Genomic DNA, 14,502 nt, shown 5'->3' on the forward strand with positions numbered 1-14,502 from the left:
TTCCTGCCTCAGCCCAGCCTCTCTCCAACCCAGTCTCCACAAAGCAATCAGAGACATCTATTATTACTACTATTATTTCTCCTCTGCCTGAGACTTTCCAATGTCTTCCCCTTGCTCTTAGAATGAAACATAAATTCTTCATGATAGCCTACATGGTGAGGTGCACCCCTGCTTCCCCAATGACATCACTTGCCCCTCCTCCGTCATCGTCCTCTTTTTATTCCCTCCAACACACTGAGCTCTTTCCTACTTAGAGTCTTTGGTTTAGCTGCTCTTCCTTCAAAATGCTCTTCAAAGAGTTTTTCAAGATAGGATTTTCATCAACATTTAGGTCTAAGCTTAGATGTTGTCTCCGCAGACTTTCCCTACCCCTCCTACCTAGGTATACTTAGACTTCCCCATAATCTTTTTTTCTAATAAAATGGATTTGGGAGTATTTTTAGGTTTACATAAAAGTTACAACGCTAATATAAAGAGTTCCTTTGTACTCTGTATACAGTTTCCCTCGTTCACATCTTACATTACTAGGATAAATTTGTCACAACTAATACACTAACACTGGTACATTACTATTAACTAAGCTCCACACTTTACTAGGATTTCACTAGTTCTTCCCCAGTGTCCTTTTTTTTTCTGTTCCAGCATCCCATCCAGGACACCACAACATTACATTTAGTCATTATATCTCTTTAGCTCCCTCTGGTCCGTGACAGTTTCTCGGACTTTCCTTGTTTTTCCTTTGCAGTGTGGAAGAGCCCTGGTCAGGTATTTGTAGACTCTCCCCAATTTGGTTTGGGCTAATATTTTTCTCATTATTAGACTAGGTATGGGTTCTTAAGAGGAAGACCATAGAGGTAAAGTAGTCTCATCACATCATAACAACAGCATATGTTATGAATATGACTTATCACAGATAATGTAAACACTTATCACCCAGCTAATGTATTTGCCAGGCTTCTCCAGTGGAAGGTTACTCCCCTGCCTCCTTCCACTTTTGTAACCAACCTACTCTGGGAAGCAAGTCACTAAGTACAGCCCACACTCAGGAGGGTACAACTGGAGTACTCCATTGTGCATGCAATATGGAAAAAAATATTTGGAATTCTTCAGTTGGGGAGATTTGTCTCTTCTCCTCCACTCACTTATTCAATCATTTATTTATATCAGTATGTACTCATGGATGTTTATGTTATAGTTTGAGTTATAATCCAATACTATATTATTTACTTCATTGCTCAAAGTGTTCCAGATTTAGCCATTTAAGGTTGGCCTTTATGTTGTCTTGCTATGCCTCCATCCTTTTTTTTTTTGAGCACTTCTTTACTTTCTGGTACAAGATACTCCAGTCTCATCTTGTGTAAGAACACCATTTTGTATGTGACTGGTCCCCTTTATTGGAAAATGGTATTGGAAACCAAGATCTGGTGCTATTACTGGAGTGTCACTACCATTAGGCCCTCTCAACAGACAGAGCTAGGAAATGGATGAGTGTATACTAACCCCTGCATAAGCAAATATCTATAAATATTTGTATTTATCTTAAGCAAAACATGAATTTATACTGATGTCTCCAACTCTAATCCAGGACCACACGGCTCACACAAGCATGCCCTGTTTTAACCACTCAGTTTATTTCCAGTAGAAGTATCAATGTAATCTGTAATTACCTAGTTTTTAAAATTTATTTGCTTACAGTCTATCCCTCACCATCAACGATTTAAAATAAGAAGCAGAGGTTTACCTAACTCTGTAGCTCTAGGGCCTAGAACAGTGCCTGCTACATAATAGTGGTTAATTTGTTAGATGCAGGAAAACATAATCAACAGAAAAGTGTTGATTATATAATTCTTGGTAGGAAATAATAAAGATCGGGGCACCTGGGTGGCTCAGTCGTTGAGCGTCTGCCTTGGGCTCAGGGCATGATCCCGGTGTTCTGGGATCAAGCCCCACATCGGCCTCCTTCGCTGGAGGCCTGCTTCTTCCTCTCCCACTCCCCCTGCTTGTGCTCCCTCTCTCGCTGGCTGTCTCTATCTCTGTCAAATAAATAAATGAAATCTAAAAAAAAGAAAAAGAAAAAAAAGGAAATAACAAAGATGAAATATTTTGAGGCTAACCCCTGACATGAGTAAAATCATCTTCTAGACCAAAAATAAACACACATTAACCCATCGCTATGCCCTATTATATTAACAATCTCCACGCACTCATCATCACTTAGCATTGAAATTTTCCCTATAAGCAACTCAAGGAATGGTTGGTATTTTCCCCCTAATGTTTACTGTAGTAGAGCTTAATCATGTCCAAAATGAAAGTAGCATATTCTATTTCAAATTTTGTTTTCTGTAATAGTTACTACCTTCAGTTTCAGTAGAATGTAGGTCAGAGAGAAGAGGCAGGCAGGAGGTAGGGAGATGAGTCACCCACTGTTACATGTTTCACCAAATTACTCAAAAAGTTTTCAATATCCAAGAGTCTTTCCCTCCATACTCTAAGAACCATGTGCCATCCAAAGCTACCCAACAAATTTTGGCACAATTACTTATAATCTTGTTGGCTTTGCATTTTTTCACTTTTTTATACTACTTCTCAAATTGCTGAGAAGTCTTGCCGAGATCTGAAAATGACTTTAATAGAAGCTATAGCTGTAGGACTGAAAGTCCACCATAAAAGTAAAGGAAAACAGTTTCAGAAAGGATGAAAAGGTGGTCTTACAATCAAAAGTTTCTTTCAACTTCCAGGTTTGAGCTTGGGCATGCTTGGTCCTAGAGGATACAATGTGGGTAAGGATCGATAACCTCTCCTCTCTAAAAAGACTGGAGCTTCCCCTGGCAAGCTCCCATCTACTTGCTTCCACGAAAAAAATAAGGGACGATGTTATCGAGAAAAGGAAGAAAAAGATGGAATGAGCATAAAACAAATATTTACTAAATGCTGAATATATTTCTAGGAAATCCTATGCTCTGTTCTACTCTAAACTTTTTAAGTTCTTTTTTTTTAATTAATAAGAGATTCCTCCTACATACTTATTTATGTAAAAAAATTGCAAATGTAGCATAGAAAAGAAGTTAATACTGGGGAGGCAGTGGGGGGGTAGAAAAGAGCAAAAGTATTTCCTGGAATATTCTGGAATATTCTTTCACAAGAATATAAGTAAAATTCCTTGATACTTGTGAGAAACGTTATCATTCTTAAAAATCTTTTTTTAACAGGCTGAACAAACCAAGGCGAGACTGTATACATTTCTTGAAATAGTTCCTTGTTTATTTGAACTATATCGTAACTCAGAGTCATGACACAAATGAGCGTGACAGCACAAGTGCACATCCATATATAACAAAGGAGTGCCAAGAGGGTGCCTGTAATTAGAGCTAGATGCATATGGGAGGGCCCCCTGTGCCCAAATTAAGCTTTGGCCACTTGCACATAATTAGCATACCAAAATGAGAAACAAAACCAAAAGGCACATTAAGGCAATGACACTCTATTACTATGATAAGTAAACACTGCCCAAGTGTTATCAAAGTGAACTGTCTTGAAGGGATAAAAACTGGAGAGAGAGCACAGGTTTTGGACAGGAGTTTCCAGAGCATACCACACCTAAAAGGAAGGATGGAATAAGAAATGTATCCTCAGTAAGTTCTCTTATTGACTTGACCTCTATAGAAACGCTTCCAGGTGACTGCTTCCCGCTGAGACCATCCACCTCTACTTACATGGGACTTCTGTTTGGCTAAATCATGTCGAGCAGTTGTTGAACTCTAAGTTACGCTCCCAGGGAAGATGTTGTCAAATATCCAAGGATACAGAAAGCACAAGCCACAGTGTAGTTTTTCCTGGAGAGACCTCTGATTCTACCATCCATTTACTTGTAATTATAGGCAACTATCTCCCGTTGGTCCCCTCCCTGCTGCTCTGAAGGGTCAGAAGCACACTCGATTTGCCCTCAGTCATACCACATTCTTCTCTTACAAGGTCCGAAAATAGAAGGAAGCCAAGTTTATCACGGCAAAGCCACATACCAAGCAGGAAATGAGCAAGGAAGGAATAGTCTGTTCTCTTGCTACATGTCCCTGTGTTGGAGTATTGTTATCACCGGTAGAAAAAGCAAGTTTGAAGTTATGTTACAACTGTACAGACCTTTTGTCAAAAAAAAAAAAAGTCACCTTGTTTTCAATCAGGTGACATATTCCACCCCAAAAAATTCTACCGAGTAGATATGCTTAGCAGCTCATCTATACCCATGATCATACAGCAAAATTTCCAACAAATTAGTCAAATTCTCAGAACAAACCCTAGATGAAATCTGTCAACCAGTGACAATCTCAAGAAAGCAAGTGTGTCACACATGGGTAATTCTACATTCACAGAGTTTCTTTTCATGACATTTTATTTTGTGAAAAGAGCAGACATGTCTCTCTGGAAACTTTTTTTTTTTTTAATTTTAGATTTTAAAAATAGATCCCTCTATTACTCTTAAGGCTTTTTCCTGTGCTCTGAACAACTGAACATACTTCGCCGTGGCACACTGGGAATAGAATTATTAGAAGAGCAATTTAAGAACAAGTTGAGAACTAACAGCCAGTCTAGACGGCTGATGTGTGAGCAACGAATGCAACTCGTTTTCCTAAGACATGTTCTCGCTGCACGAATATGAACATGACCCCCATGGTTCTGTTCATCTTACAAGACATTCGCTTCTGCATTCATTCATTCATTCATTCACTCCACAAGTATTCACTGAATGATCACAGAGTGACCAAGAAAGAGAAGTTTTCCCAAGCGATGTTGAGCTGTGTTACGAAATTTGTTCTAAAACCCTTCCACTCACTGATAAGCTTGTCCTCCTAGAAGGCAAGCTTGGAACCCCAATCAAACTAAATATTTTTTTAAGACACTCAAAAGGGGGTATTCTAAGCATACCTATTGAGTTGCAGATAGCCTGGAAGGACTTGCTTTGGGAATGGATCTGTGAACTCTCTCTAAAATGCATTCTACAACTCAAGGAGATGAGAAGGTGGCCCATTCCAGGGACACTGAGGGCTTATTTTGGGATGTCTCTGCCTTCTGCTTCTAACTTAACTAAAGCTGCTCCTGGAAATGGAGGGTTTGAGTCTGATACAACCAAGAAATGGTCTAGAAGAAACAATGGTTTTAATATTTAGTATTAAGTTAATGGCATTTTGTTATGGAGATACAGTGCCACTGTTTTCTGAATGATACAGGTTTATGATGATTTCACTCAAAATTACAAAGAAACATACAAATTTTGGAACATTTCACCCATTTCATTTTCTAAGAGGTCAGAAAACACCTATGCCCATATCGATACTCAATTTGTTTAAATCAGGGCTTGGCAAACTATGCCAAATCCATGTGGGCCCAATCCAGCTCACCACCTCTTTTTGTGTTGCCCACAAGTTTTTAAATTTTAAATGGCTGGGGTTGGGGGGAGACAAAAGGAGGATATGATTTCCCGACACGTTCAGGTTACATGAAATTCAAATTTCAGGGCCTACAAGTGAAGACTTACTGGAACACAGACACACTCATTCCTTCATACAATGTTTACGACTGCTTTCATGCTAAGACAGTAACTATAATATTTTAGGCCCTCAAAGCCTAAAATATTTACTCTCTGGCCCTTTACAGAACAGATTTTCTAACCTCTGGTTTACATAACGAGATAAATGTCATCAAGCGAAGACATTTTGGAGCCATAGCAAGGATCTTCTACCCAACCACTACCAAATTTTCCTGCTACCATAACTTGCTTTGACCAAAAAGTCTGCCCAGCTCCACCCCAGCAGGGGTGGGGGTAGGGGTAGGGGTAGGGGTTCTTTCTTCTACAGGCAACTGGGTAGAAGGGCCAAGAAAGTAAAGAACAGAAAGGTATCCAAGTTGAAATCCACTTTAAAAGAGGTAAGGAATGTACAAAAGGAAATGTGTGTAGAAGACAGTTTCACAGAGTATCATCCATCCGGGCAACACCATCCCCAATCCTCTTTCGATAAAAGGTAGAAGCCAAAACCAGCACACGATACCTAAATGGACGCTGTCTCTTTTAACTACCATCTCAGAACAATCTGGCCTTGAGACAAATTGTAAAATCCCAGTACATGTGGCCTATACAATAAGTAAGACGGCTTGTGAGTAGTACACAAAGTGTAATTTACATATTTTATTCAGCGGAGAACCGTTAATCTGTTCTAGTGAGTACAATGAAGATTCATGTGTTTTGAGAATTAGTAAGCAAGTGAAACAAAAATAATTTCAAAGGCGAGCAAATTGCCTCATGATGTGTTCTTTGTTTATTTTGACATTTTTAATTATCTATAAAATATGCCAACATATGCATTTAAATATTACATTTTAATGTTGTTTCTCAGTTGTTCAGGCATGGTAATGAAAAGCTTCTCCTCAGCTTGCCATTTGCTAGTAAACCTACAGAGAATGCTAGTAAGAACAACACTTAGGAAAAGAAAAAGAAAAGGGGAAGCTCACGACGCCAAACAGGTTGTATGCAGGCAGACATTTTTAAACCGTAAAATGCAAATGCCTTGAAGTATTTCTCAAATGACAGCACGCAATACTGATAAAGCTCATGCTCTGATGTTTTATTGCGTTTTCAAAATCACAGTCGATTTTCTAGAATAACTTGCCAACTTCTCCTAGTGCATCAGCTCTATCATGAGAATGACTACCTCACTTCTGAAGGCAGACCACCCCTTTCATGACACAGCGCCATTCAGGGAAATAATGACTCCAGGTTCCTTGAGAAGTTAAAGTTCTAGAAACACTTTACAAATAAGGTCCAGAACATGAGCCCCTAGGAACCTACCTGGAGCCAACGTCCTCTCTAATTCAAAATTGTCACGATGAGCCCCAGGGTTTTTAAGAATATGGATAAAAATGAAAAACACTCCCAAGTCTTTCTCCCTCCCAGGAGACTTTCCCGTCACTCTTACTGCTATGCGAAGACCTGTTGCGGACTGCACACTGTAAGTGTTGAAAGGAAAAGCTGTAAGCAGAATGCCGATAATAATGTTACAGGCTAGTAAAAATGTCCACGGGCCTAATATTCACAAGGGTATACGGCCCACATGCAACTCTCAATGCCGCCCAAGGCAAGTTCCTTGCTAGTCCTTTCCTTTGGTACTCTAAGTAAGGCAGGAAGAAGGAAAGCTGAAGGACACCACTATTCACTCTGACTGATGCTCTGCCAACTGTCTGTGCCTCTTTGGGATCACCCCCCAGGGATCTCTGGGGCTTCTCCAACCTCCTCCTACTCACACACATCCCACCCAGCAGGGGGATTTCCAAAGTGTAAACAAATGATGTCTGAGAAGCTGAACAGCACTGCTTTGGGCTTGGCTATCTGTGGAAGCATCTCGTAACTCCGATTACGAGCAGACTCCAATAGGGACCCATGGGGAGGGATATCTGGAGAGTACATATGCTTCTATGTGCTGAGATCATTATATCGCATTATACCCCTGCATTTTCTAAATGCTGATTCATTCATTATTTACAAAAACAAATTTGTTCAGACACTGAGATGGGCTCTCCCAGAAAAAGCAGGGGGTGAACATCCAGGGGAAAAGAATGATACGGAAAGAGAAGTCCTTAACTTCACGCTGGTGACAAGAGATTGCAGGACACAACAGGGACCCATGAGCGACCGAAGGTCCCCCTCCATTAGCTGAATGAACAAGTAATAATAATCAGAGCCAACATTAAAATGGCACCTACTCTGTGCTGGGCACTACTCTAACCGCTTTACATATATTATGTATTTAGTCCTCAAAATAGTGAATAAAATAGGTGCCCTTATGGTCTTTTAAAGATGAGTTAACAGGGACGCCTGGCTGGCTCAGTTGGTAGAGCCTGTGTCTCCTGATCTCAGTGTCCCGCATTCCAGCCCGATGCTGGGTTTAGAGATCACTTTTAAAAAATGAGCTAACGAGGCACAAGTTGTAAGTTGTGCAAGGTAACACAGGGAGTACCTTCCATTTATAGTGTGTTTTTCTATGTTTAGGCAGTGTGCTCAGTCTTTTATAACAAGTCTTAAGTTTCCCATACAATATGTTACCAAATAAATGTTATCTCTTCAAACATCTGTATCTCTTGAACAAGAACTGAAAGGATTCATAAACTTGAATATAGCTTAATTAGTTAATGTCACCAACATCTCAAGATAAATTTGATCTTATATATCCTTAGATTCCACTAATTTTATACCACACTATGAGATTCAAAACAGAACTGGCTTTTACTCTTAAAATATTATTAGTGCACCAACCTGAATATGTTAATCAATAAAATAGATTCTGCAAGTAGGTAGGAGGGTAAATGCATGTTAATTACTTGGAATGTCTTAATTAACTCCTACTGCTAATGACACAGCAATTAAGGTTTAAATATGTTTAGAAGATACATCAGTTTTCTACTGGGTCATGTTGCTGAACATCACTAAAATCCAAAGGAATGGGGAATTTTAGACCCAAGTTCTCAAAGAACTCTAATCTCAACGAGAAAAACAAGTAAAACTAAAGTTTTAGACTCTTTGCAGCACAAGACCCTCACATACACACAAACACACACACACTTTCTGGTTAGCTGCTCCTTTTCCTTCTCTATTCCCATATCCCTCTGAGCACTACAAGGTACCTCATGGTAGTAATCACTTCTGAAAGTCCTTGAGAGTATGTACCAAGCATCACTGATGGAATCAACCGCCCACGCATTTTTTTCAAGCTTTCTTTATTTCTGAGCGCTAGGAGGGAAGTTATGGCGGTGCCTGTTGACCTATCTGGGCCTAACGAGTACTTGACGCAGAGACCAGGATAGGCAGATAGAGCTATTTTTTGAAGCTATCTCCTATTGTGGATTAAAGATAGCCGCTCTCTTTAAAGGAGGGCAGACTCCAAAGGTGAAGTCTATTTTCCCTTCTCTTGAATGTGGGCTGGTCCTGTGACTTGCTTTAATCAAGAGAATGCAGCATACATGAAACTATGTCACTTCCAAGATCGGGCCTTAAGAGATCTGTAGGCACTTGGAACTCAACCAGCATACTGTGAAAAATCCAAGTCACATGGAAAGAGAACTGAGGCACCAGTTGACAGCCCGGCTGAGCTTCCAGCGACCAGCCAGCACGAAGAACAAGTCATATGAGTGAGCCATCCTGGATGCTCCAATCTAGTCAAACGTCTGGATGACTATGGCTCCAGGCTGGCACCACATATGGAGAAGAACCTTCCAGCTGACCTCAGTCAACCCAGGCTCTGAAGGGATCATAACTGATTGTCGCTCAAACCACCAAGTATTTGAGGTGGTTTGTTATACAACAATAAATAGTCAAAGCCTTTCTAGACCATCTTAGAGACACAAGCTAAAACCAGTTCCTGAGTGACTCAGCTTTGCACAGGACAAGCCATGATAGGCCCAGAAATGGCTATGATGGAACTGAGAACTATGGGGCATGGAGGCTAAGACCATGGACCTCAGAGCCAGACCGACTAAATTTGAATCCTGCCTTTGCCTTTGACTAGATATGTACCTAGTAGAAGTTGTGTAACTTTTCTGTGTCTGTCTCAGTTTTCATTTGTGTAAAATAGTGATCACACTGTTCCCTACCTAATAGGTTTGTTATGAAGATTAAACACCAATATCAGCATATGTAAAGCACTTAGAACAGTGCCTGGCACAGGGTAAGTAGTCAGCAAATGTTCTCTATTAATATTATTATTTATTCTCTCTTCTGTTCTACATCCAAGGAACCACCCACTCACAGCTATGGAGGGCTCTATACTTAGGACAGAGGGATACGGCAAGTGAAGGGGGGGGTGCCAAAACATACTTCCTGTTTGATCCTACACCATGAAGAAATGGATTTCTGCCAGGTTATAAAAGCACGAATGTGATAAATGCTAAATCTGATAGGCCTCACACCAGCAAGGTAGAAAACCATAAATGAGAGTAATGCTCAGTTTGTTGGTCATCCGTAACAGAAATGTCAGACAATTAATAAAACTTTATCTGAGAATAAATTGCTCCTAGGTAGAAGAATCCACACTCTAGGAACCTTATAACTGATTTCCATTCATTAAGAGTACTGAGTTTTTTATGCGTATAACATAGTCCTGGAAAGTTACTTTCTCAGGCATGATCTAAGCTATCATCATCACACTCATATCAACTTTGTTTCTAAATATCATTTTGTAATTCACTCTAACAAAGAGGTCACCTTACAGATCAGGGTGGTATTTGCATATGCCATAATAAAATTAATTCTAGTGTTTTAGTAACACTGGGTTAGTTTTTGGGTTTGGGGGTTTTTTTTGTTTTTTTTTTTTTGTTTTTTTTTTTTTGGTCATATAACTTTGCGAACTGCTTTTGTTAAAATGATATTGAATGATATGTTTTATGAATGAAGCAAAACATAATAGCCATCAATTCATTTTCCTACAGAATTATTAAACAGTATTTTTTGCCCCAGCCCTTTGTCTCTTCTATTTTCAAATTATATCAAGGACCTATTTCTGTTTACTTCAAAATTAACCAACCCACATGAGTTAATATATGGTAGCCATAAGTTTCTGAAATACTTAGCATTCTATTTGAGCTCTTGAACATCCAGCCATAATGCTTCTCATGGGACTTTTCACTGGAGTTCCAAACGCCCCCTTTCTCCTCTCCCCATGTTTCTAGTCACAGAATTATTGTAGATCCAGTGATACTACTCTTTTCATTATATCCAGACATGGTTCCATCTGTTTCTCAGGACAACTGTGATAGATCCATAAATTGATACCCAGGTAGTTCAATCAATTAGAGGTTCTGGGAACACGTGTCAGGTTTGTGCCTATCTTTGGCATGACAGCATCACTTATCCACATTGGTTATTCTTCTTCTCTCCAAATTATTTATAAGCCTTTGGTCAACTTGAAAAAAATCCACATTTTCATCTCATGCCTGCTAATCATGCTTTAAATGATGACTATCAGAGATGCAAATTAATTGCAAACCATACGAAGGCTGCACAAATTAAAATCTATGAAATTTAAATTATTAATGCAGTAGTAATTCAGCTTCTAGGTTCCCTCTGCAATCACTAACAGTTTCACCTATTTTATACTGCTCAATGCAAACTACATTTGTTAATTTAAACAGAAACAAGGGACATTGGATTTTATGACTTTCTTCCCCTCCTAACTTTTCAATCCCCTCCCCCCTCTTCCTTCTACTGCATCCTTCGTCTGTTTTGAACCTACTCTTTAACATCTGCTTAACTTCAGCCCCATGTCACTACCAGATCTCATCAATTACACACTATTCTGCTTTAATTTAATGTCATTCTTAATATTTTGAATTTTACATCCCACCAGTCTATTCAAAGAATCTGAATCAGTTCCACCATGAAAAAAACCAAAGCCTATTTTTCCAAGGGCATTTGTAGGGTTATGGGTATTGTGTTTTATGTGATTATACACAAAAATTTTAAGAATATACACAATTTCAGCTACTATGTAGCTGAACACAGCAAATGAAAGTAGCCAAAGCTTCCAAATGCAGCATCATATGAAAAAGAGCCTGGTTAAGTGAAAAAAGTTTTCAGATTAAAACTAATAGATTCAACTGAAGTTTCCAGATTGTAAAGTTCCGCTTTACTTGCATGTGTCTCCCATAAATGGAGCCCATTCTGGGCTTCAATGCTTAAATTAACAAAAATATTATTAAAATAAATTGTGTAATGTTTTTAATTAATAATAATTGATTTGATTGAAGTATAAGACAGTTTACCAACTTGCCCTTTTAGAAAAAATATGGGCATAAGTTTATCAAAAAGCAACAAATTAATAAAGGAAACCATTTGAATAAAATGTCTCTTGAGTTTCTCAGATAATAATGTCTCAGATTTCTCAAAGCACAACTCAATAAATTCTAAACCTTGGCTTTATTTTGATTTGTATAAAATGTTTGTAAGTAGCATATGTAAATATCCTTAGTAGTAACTAAACTCAAGAGCACACATGTTTAGTAAAATCATTTCAGGGAAAAAAATGTCATGAGTGTTTACCTGGCAAGGTTGTTTCATTTTAATGGCTATGACATGGTATCTGTAACAGCAGAGCTCACAGGTCCAGGAACCCCTCTCGCTGATCCACTTTAGCAGGCACAGCTGATGTGTGTATCGAACTGACCCATCACAGCGGCAGGGATTTAACAACTCTCCCTGAAAAGAAACCAGCTCATGTGAATATTTATACTCATGTCTCTATTAAAAAAAAAAAAAAAAAAAAAAACTTAAAACTTGCTTTCTTTTCTTACAAAGCCATTTACCCAGAAGGATACAAGCATCAAACTATCTTAGAACATAAAATTAAATTTTTATATCTCTGATGGGAATGAAACTTAAGTCTTAAAACTATTTCAAAGATATTGCTTGGAGTTATGACATAAATGTTCTACCAACATACAAAATGTCTGCAAGATAGAGCTCCCAATACCCTTGGGGGAAAGCTGTACTATTAAATCTCTTTAATAACTTTTAAGTGGATGGTCAGATGCATTTCCTCTGCAGTTATTCTTAATCATCGCTAAAGAAGAAATGCATGGCATCCCAGAAAGTAGCTTGCAATGCTTTTATTTTTTTCTAAATGTGGCATCATAAATATTGACTTAGGGCACTGTATTCCTGAAAGCCTGCATATTCTTACGCAATTTCCTTACTTTTAAAAATATTAAACCTAATGTTTTCTCAGACCACACATTTTGTAAGAGATATCCTGTTGTCTCCATGATCACTCTCATATAAGTTTGCATCCACCTCTAATGAAGTTTTTAATTTTAGTTTTTATGTTTCTAACAAAATATAAAATACACTGTTAGCTAAATAGGCTTTCTTTCACAAGGTCAAAGTACATTCCTATTTCTCTTGTAAAAACTGTAATACGCTCTTCACATCAGTGAGATTAAGTCAACATAATTTGCAATATGTGAAGACCCTGCCCTTTCTAGTTTAGGCATGACTCACCCCCAGACTATATTCTAAGACTTCCTCAGGATACATTTGTAGAAAAAGGGATATAGGTTCGTTTCTACATATAAACCAAAATCCATTTAGCAATTCACAAAAGAGATACTTAGGGCATGATCATTAAAGCACCTGAGGAATGCGTAATTGCAAAACCAGGTAGGAAAAAAAAAATAAGTGTAAATCAAATTAAACCTGCATTCGCCACCGGGACATTTTCATCTGCCTTCAGAGAAAGGGAAAAGGGAACACAAGTAGCAGCTTAGTTGGCCAGACAGACAAGCAGGGATAGCGAGGAACGCGGAAGGCGAGCGCTGTCCGTGGTGCTGAAAGGTCGATCGTCCAGGGCAGGAGCCGGTCCAGTCCTGACCAGAGCCCACTGCCAGCTGCTCCGAGGTCCCGCAGGGCCTTACCTGCTCCGCGCCCTGGAAGCAGATCTTGCAGATGGGCTGGTGGTGCTGGTGCTGGTGCCCGGCGCGCTGGTCGCCACCGCCGCTGCTGCTGCTGCGGCTGCTACACACCGAGCGCGTCTCGGGCTGGTCGCCGGCGCCCCGCCGCTCGCCCTCCCCGCCCGCGCCGGCCTCAGGCTCCCCGGGGACGCCCTTCCCCGCTGCCGCCGCCTCAGTGACCGCCGCCTCCGGAAGGCGCCTCGGACCTTCCCCGGAGTCGCCAGCCGCCGACACCTCCTGGCCGGCGGGCGGCAGGGGCGCCGGCGGCGGCGGCAGCTCGTCCGCACCCCGGCGCCGCGGGACCACCTCCGTCGGCGGCTCGTCTGGTCCCGCGGCGCGCTCAGCGGACGCGGGCGGCGCGGGCAGCGGTGGCAGGTAGCGTGGGGGCGCGGGGACCGAGGCCGGCTCTCCCGGCGGCGGCGGCGGCGGCGGGGGAGGTGACGGGGGCGGCTCGGTGTCCCCGCTCTCCGCCCCGCGGCACAGACTGCCGCTGAGGCCGCCCTCAAAGCTCATGGTGGTGCCGCCGCCGCCCTCCTGCCAGCCCAGCTGGCGGGCCGGGCTCGGGTAGCAGCAGAAGGGAGAACGGAGGGGGAGGGAGGACGGAGGGAGGAGTGGAGGGAGGGAGGAGTGTGGGGAGGGGGACCGGGACGCCAGGGGCTGGGGGGGGCGGGACGGGGAGGGGACGCGGAAGGCCCGGCGGCGGCGGCAGAGGCTGCTGCTCCGCAGAGCCGCCGGCTCGGCTCTGATGGAGGCGGCGCTGAATTCGGCAGCGCGTGAGAGCCGCGCCGCGGGGGAGCGGGGGGCGGGAGAGACGGAGGGGGAGGGGGACAGGAGCCGCGCCGCGAGGGGGGGGCGGGGGAAGGAGGTGGAAGGAGCGGGCGCGGGGCCGACGGGGAGGAGCGGAGGGGGCGTTCCAGGGGAGGGCGGGGGATGTGGGGGGGGCGGGTGCAAACCCCGGCTGGGGTGCAGAGACCTCCGGCCGGAATTCAGGGAGGGAAGATCCCCGAGCCGCCTCCACGG

The 14,502-nt window shown here is 41.8% G+C and overlaps 1 protein-coding gene across 1 annotated transcript in view; it reads right to left on the minus strand.

The window, feature by feature from the left end:
• The window catches only part of MARCHF11 (membrane associated ring-CH-type finger 11), a 103,006-nt gene extending 89,011 nt beyond the window's left edge, over positions 1 to 13,995 (minus strand). Inside the window, exons 1-2 of the mRNA XM_026506714.3 lie at positions 13,447 to 13,995; positions 12,077 to 12,232 (exon numbers count right to left, since the gene is read on the minus strand). Of these exons, the coding sequence (XP_026362499.2) occupies positions 12,077 to 12,232; positions 13,447 to 13,995 (705 nt within the window). The remainder of the gene's footprint in view (positions 1 to 12,076; positions 12,233 to 13,446) is intronic.
• Between the last annotated feature and the right edge of the window lie 507 nt (positions 13,996 to 14,502).

Source organism: Ursus arctos, unplaced genomic scaffold (assembly GCF_023065955.2).
Source record: "Ursus arctos isolate Adak ecotype North America unplaced genomic scaffold, UrsArc2.0 scaffold_15, whole genome shotgun sequence".
NCBI lineage: Eukaryota > Metazoa > Chordata > Mammalia > Carnivora > Ursidae > Ursus > Ursus arctos.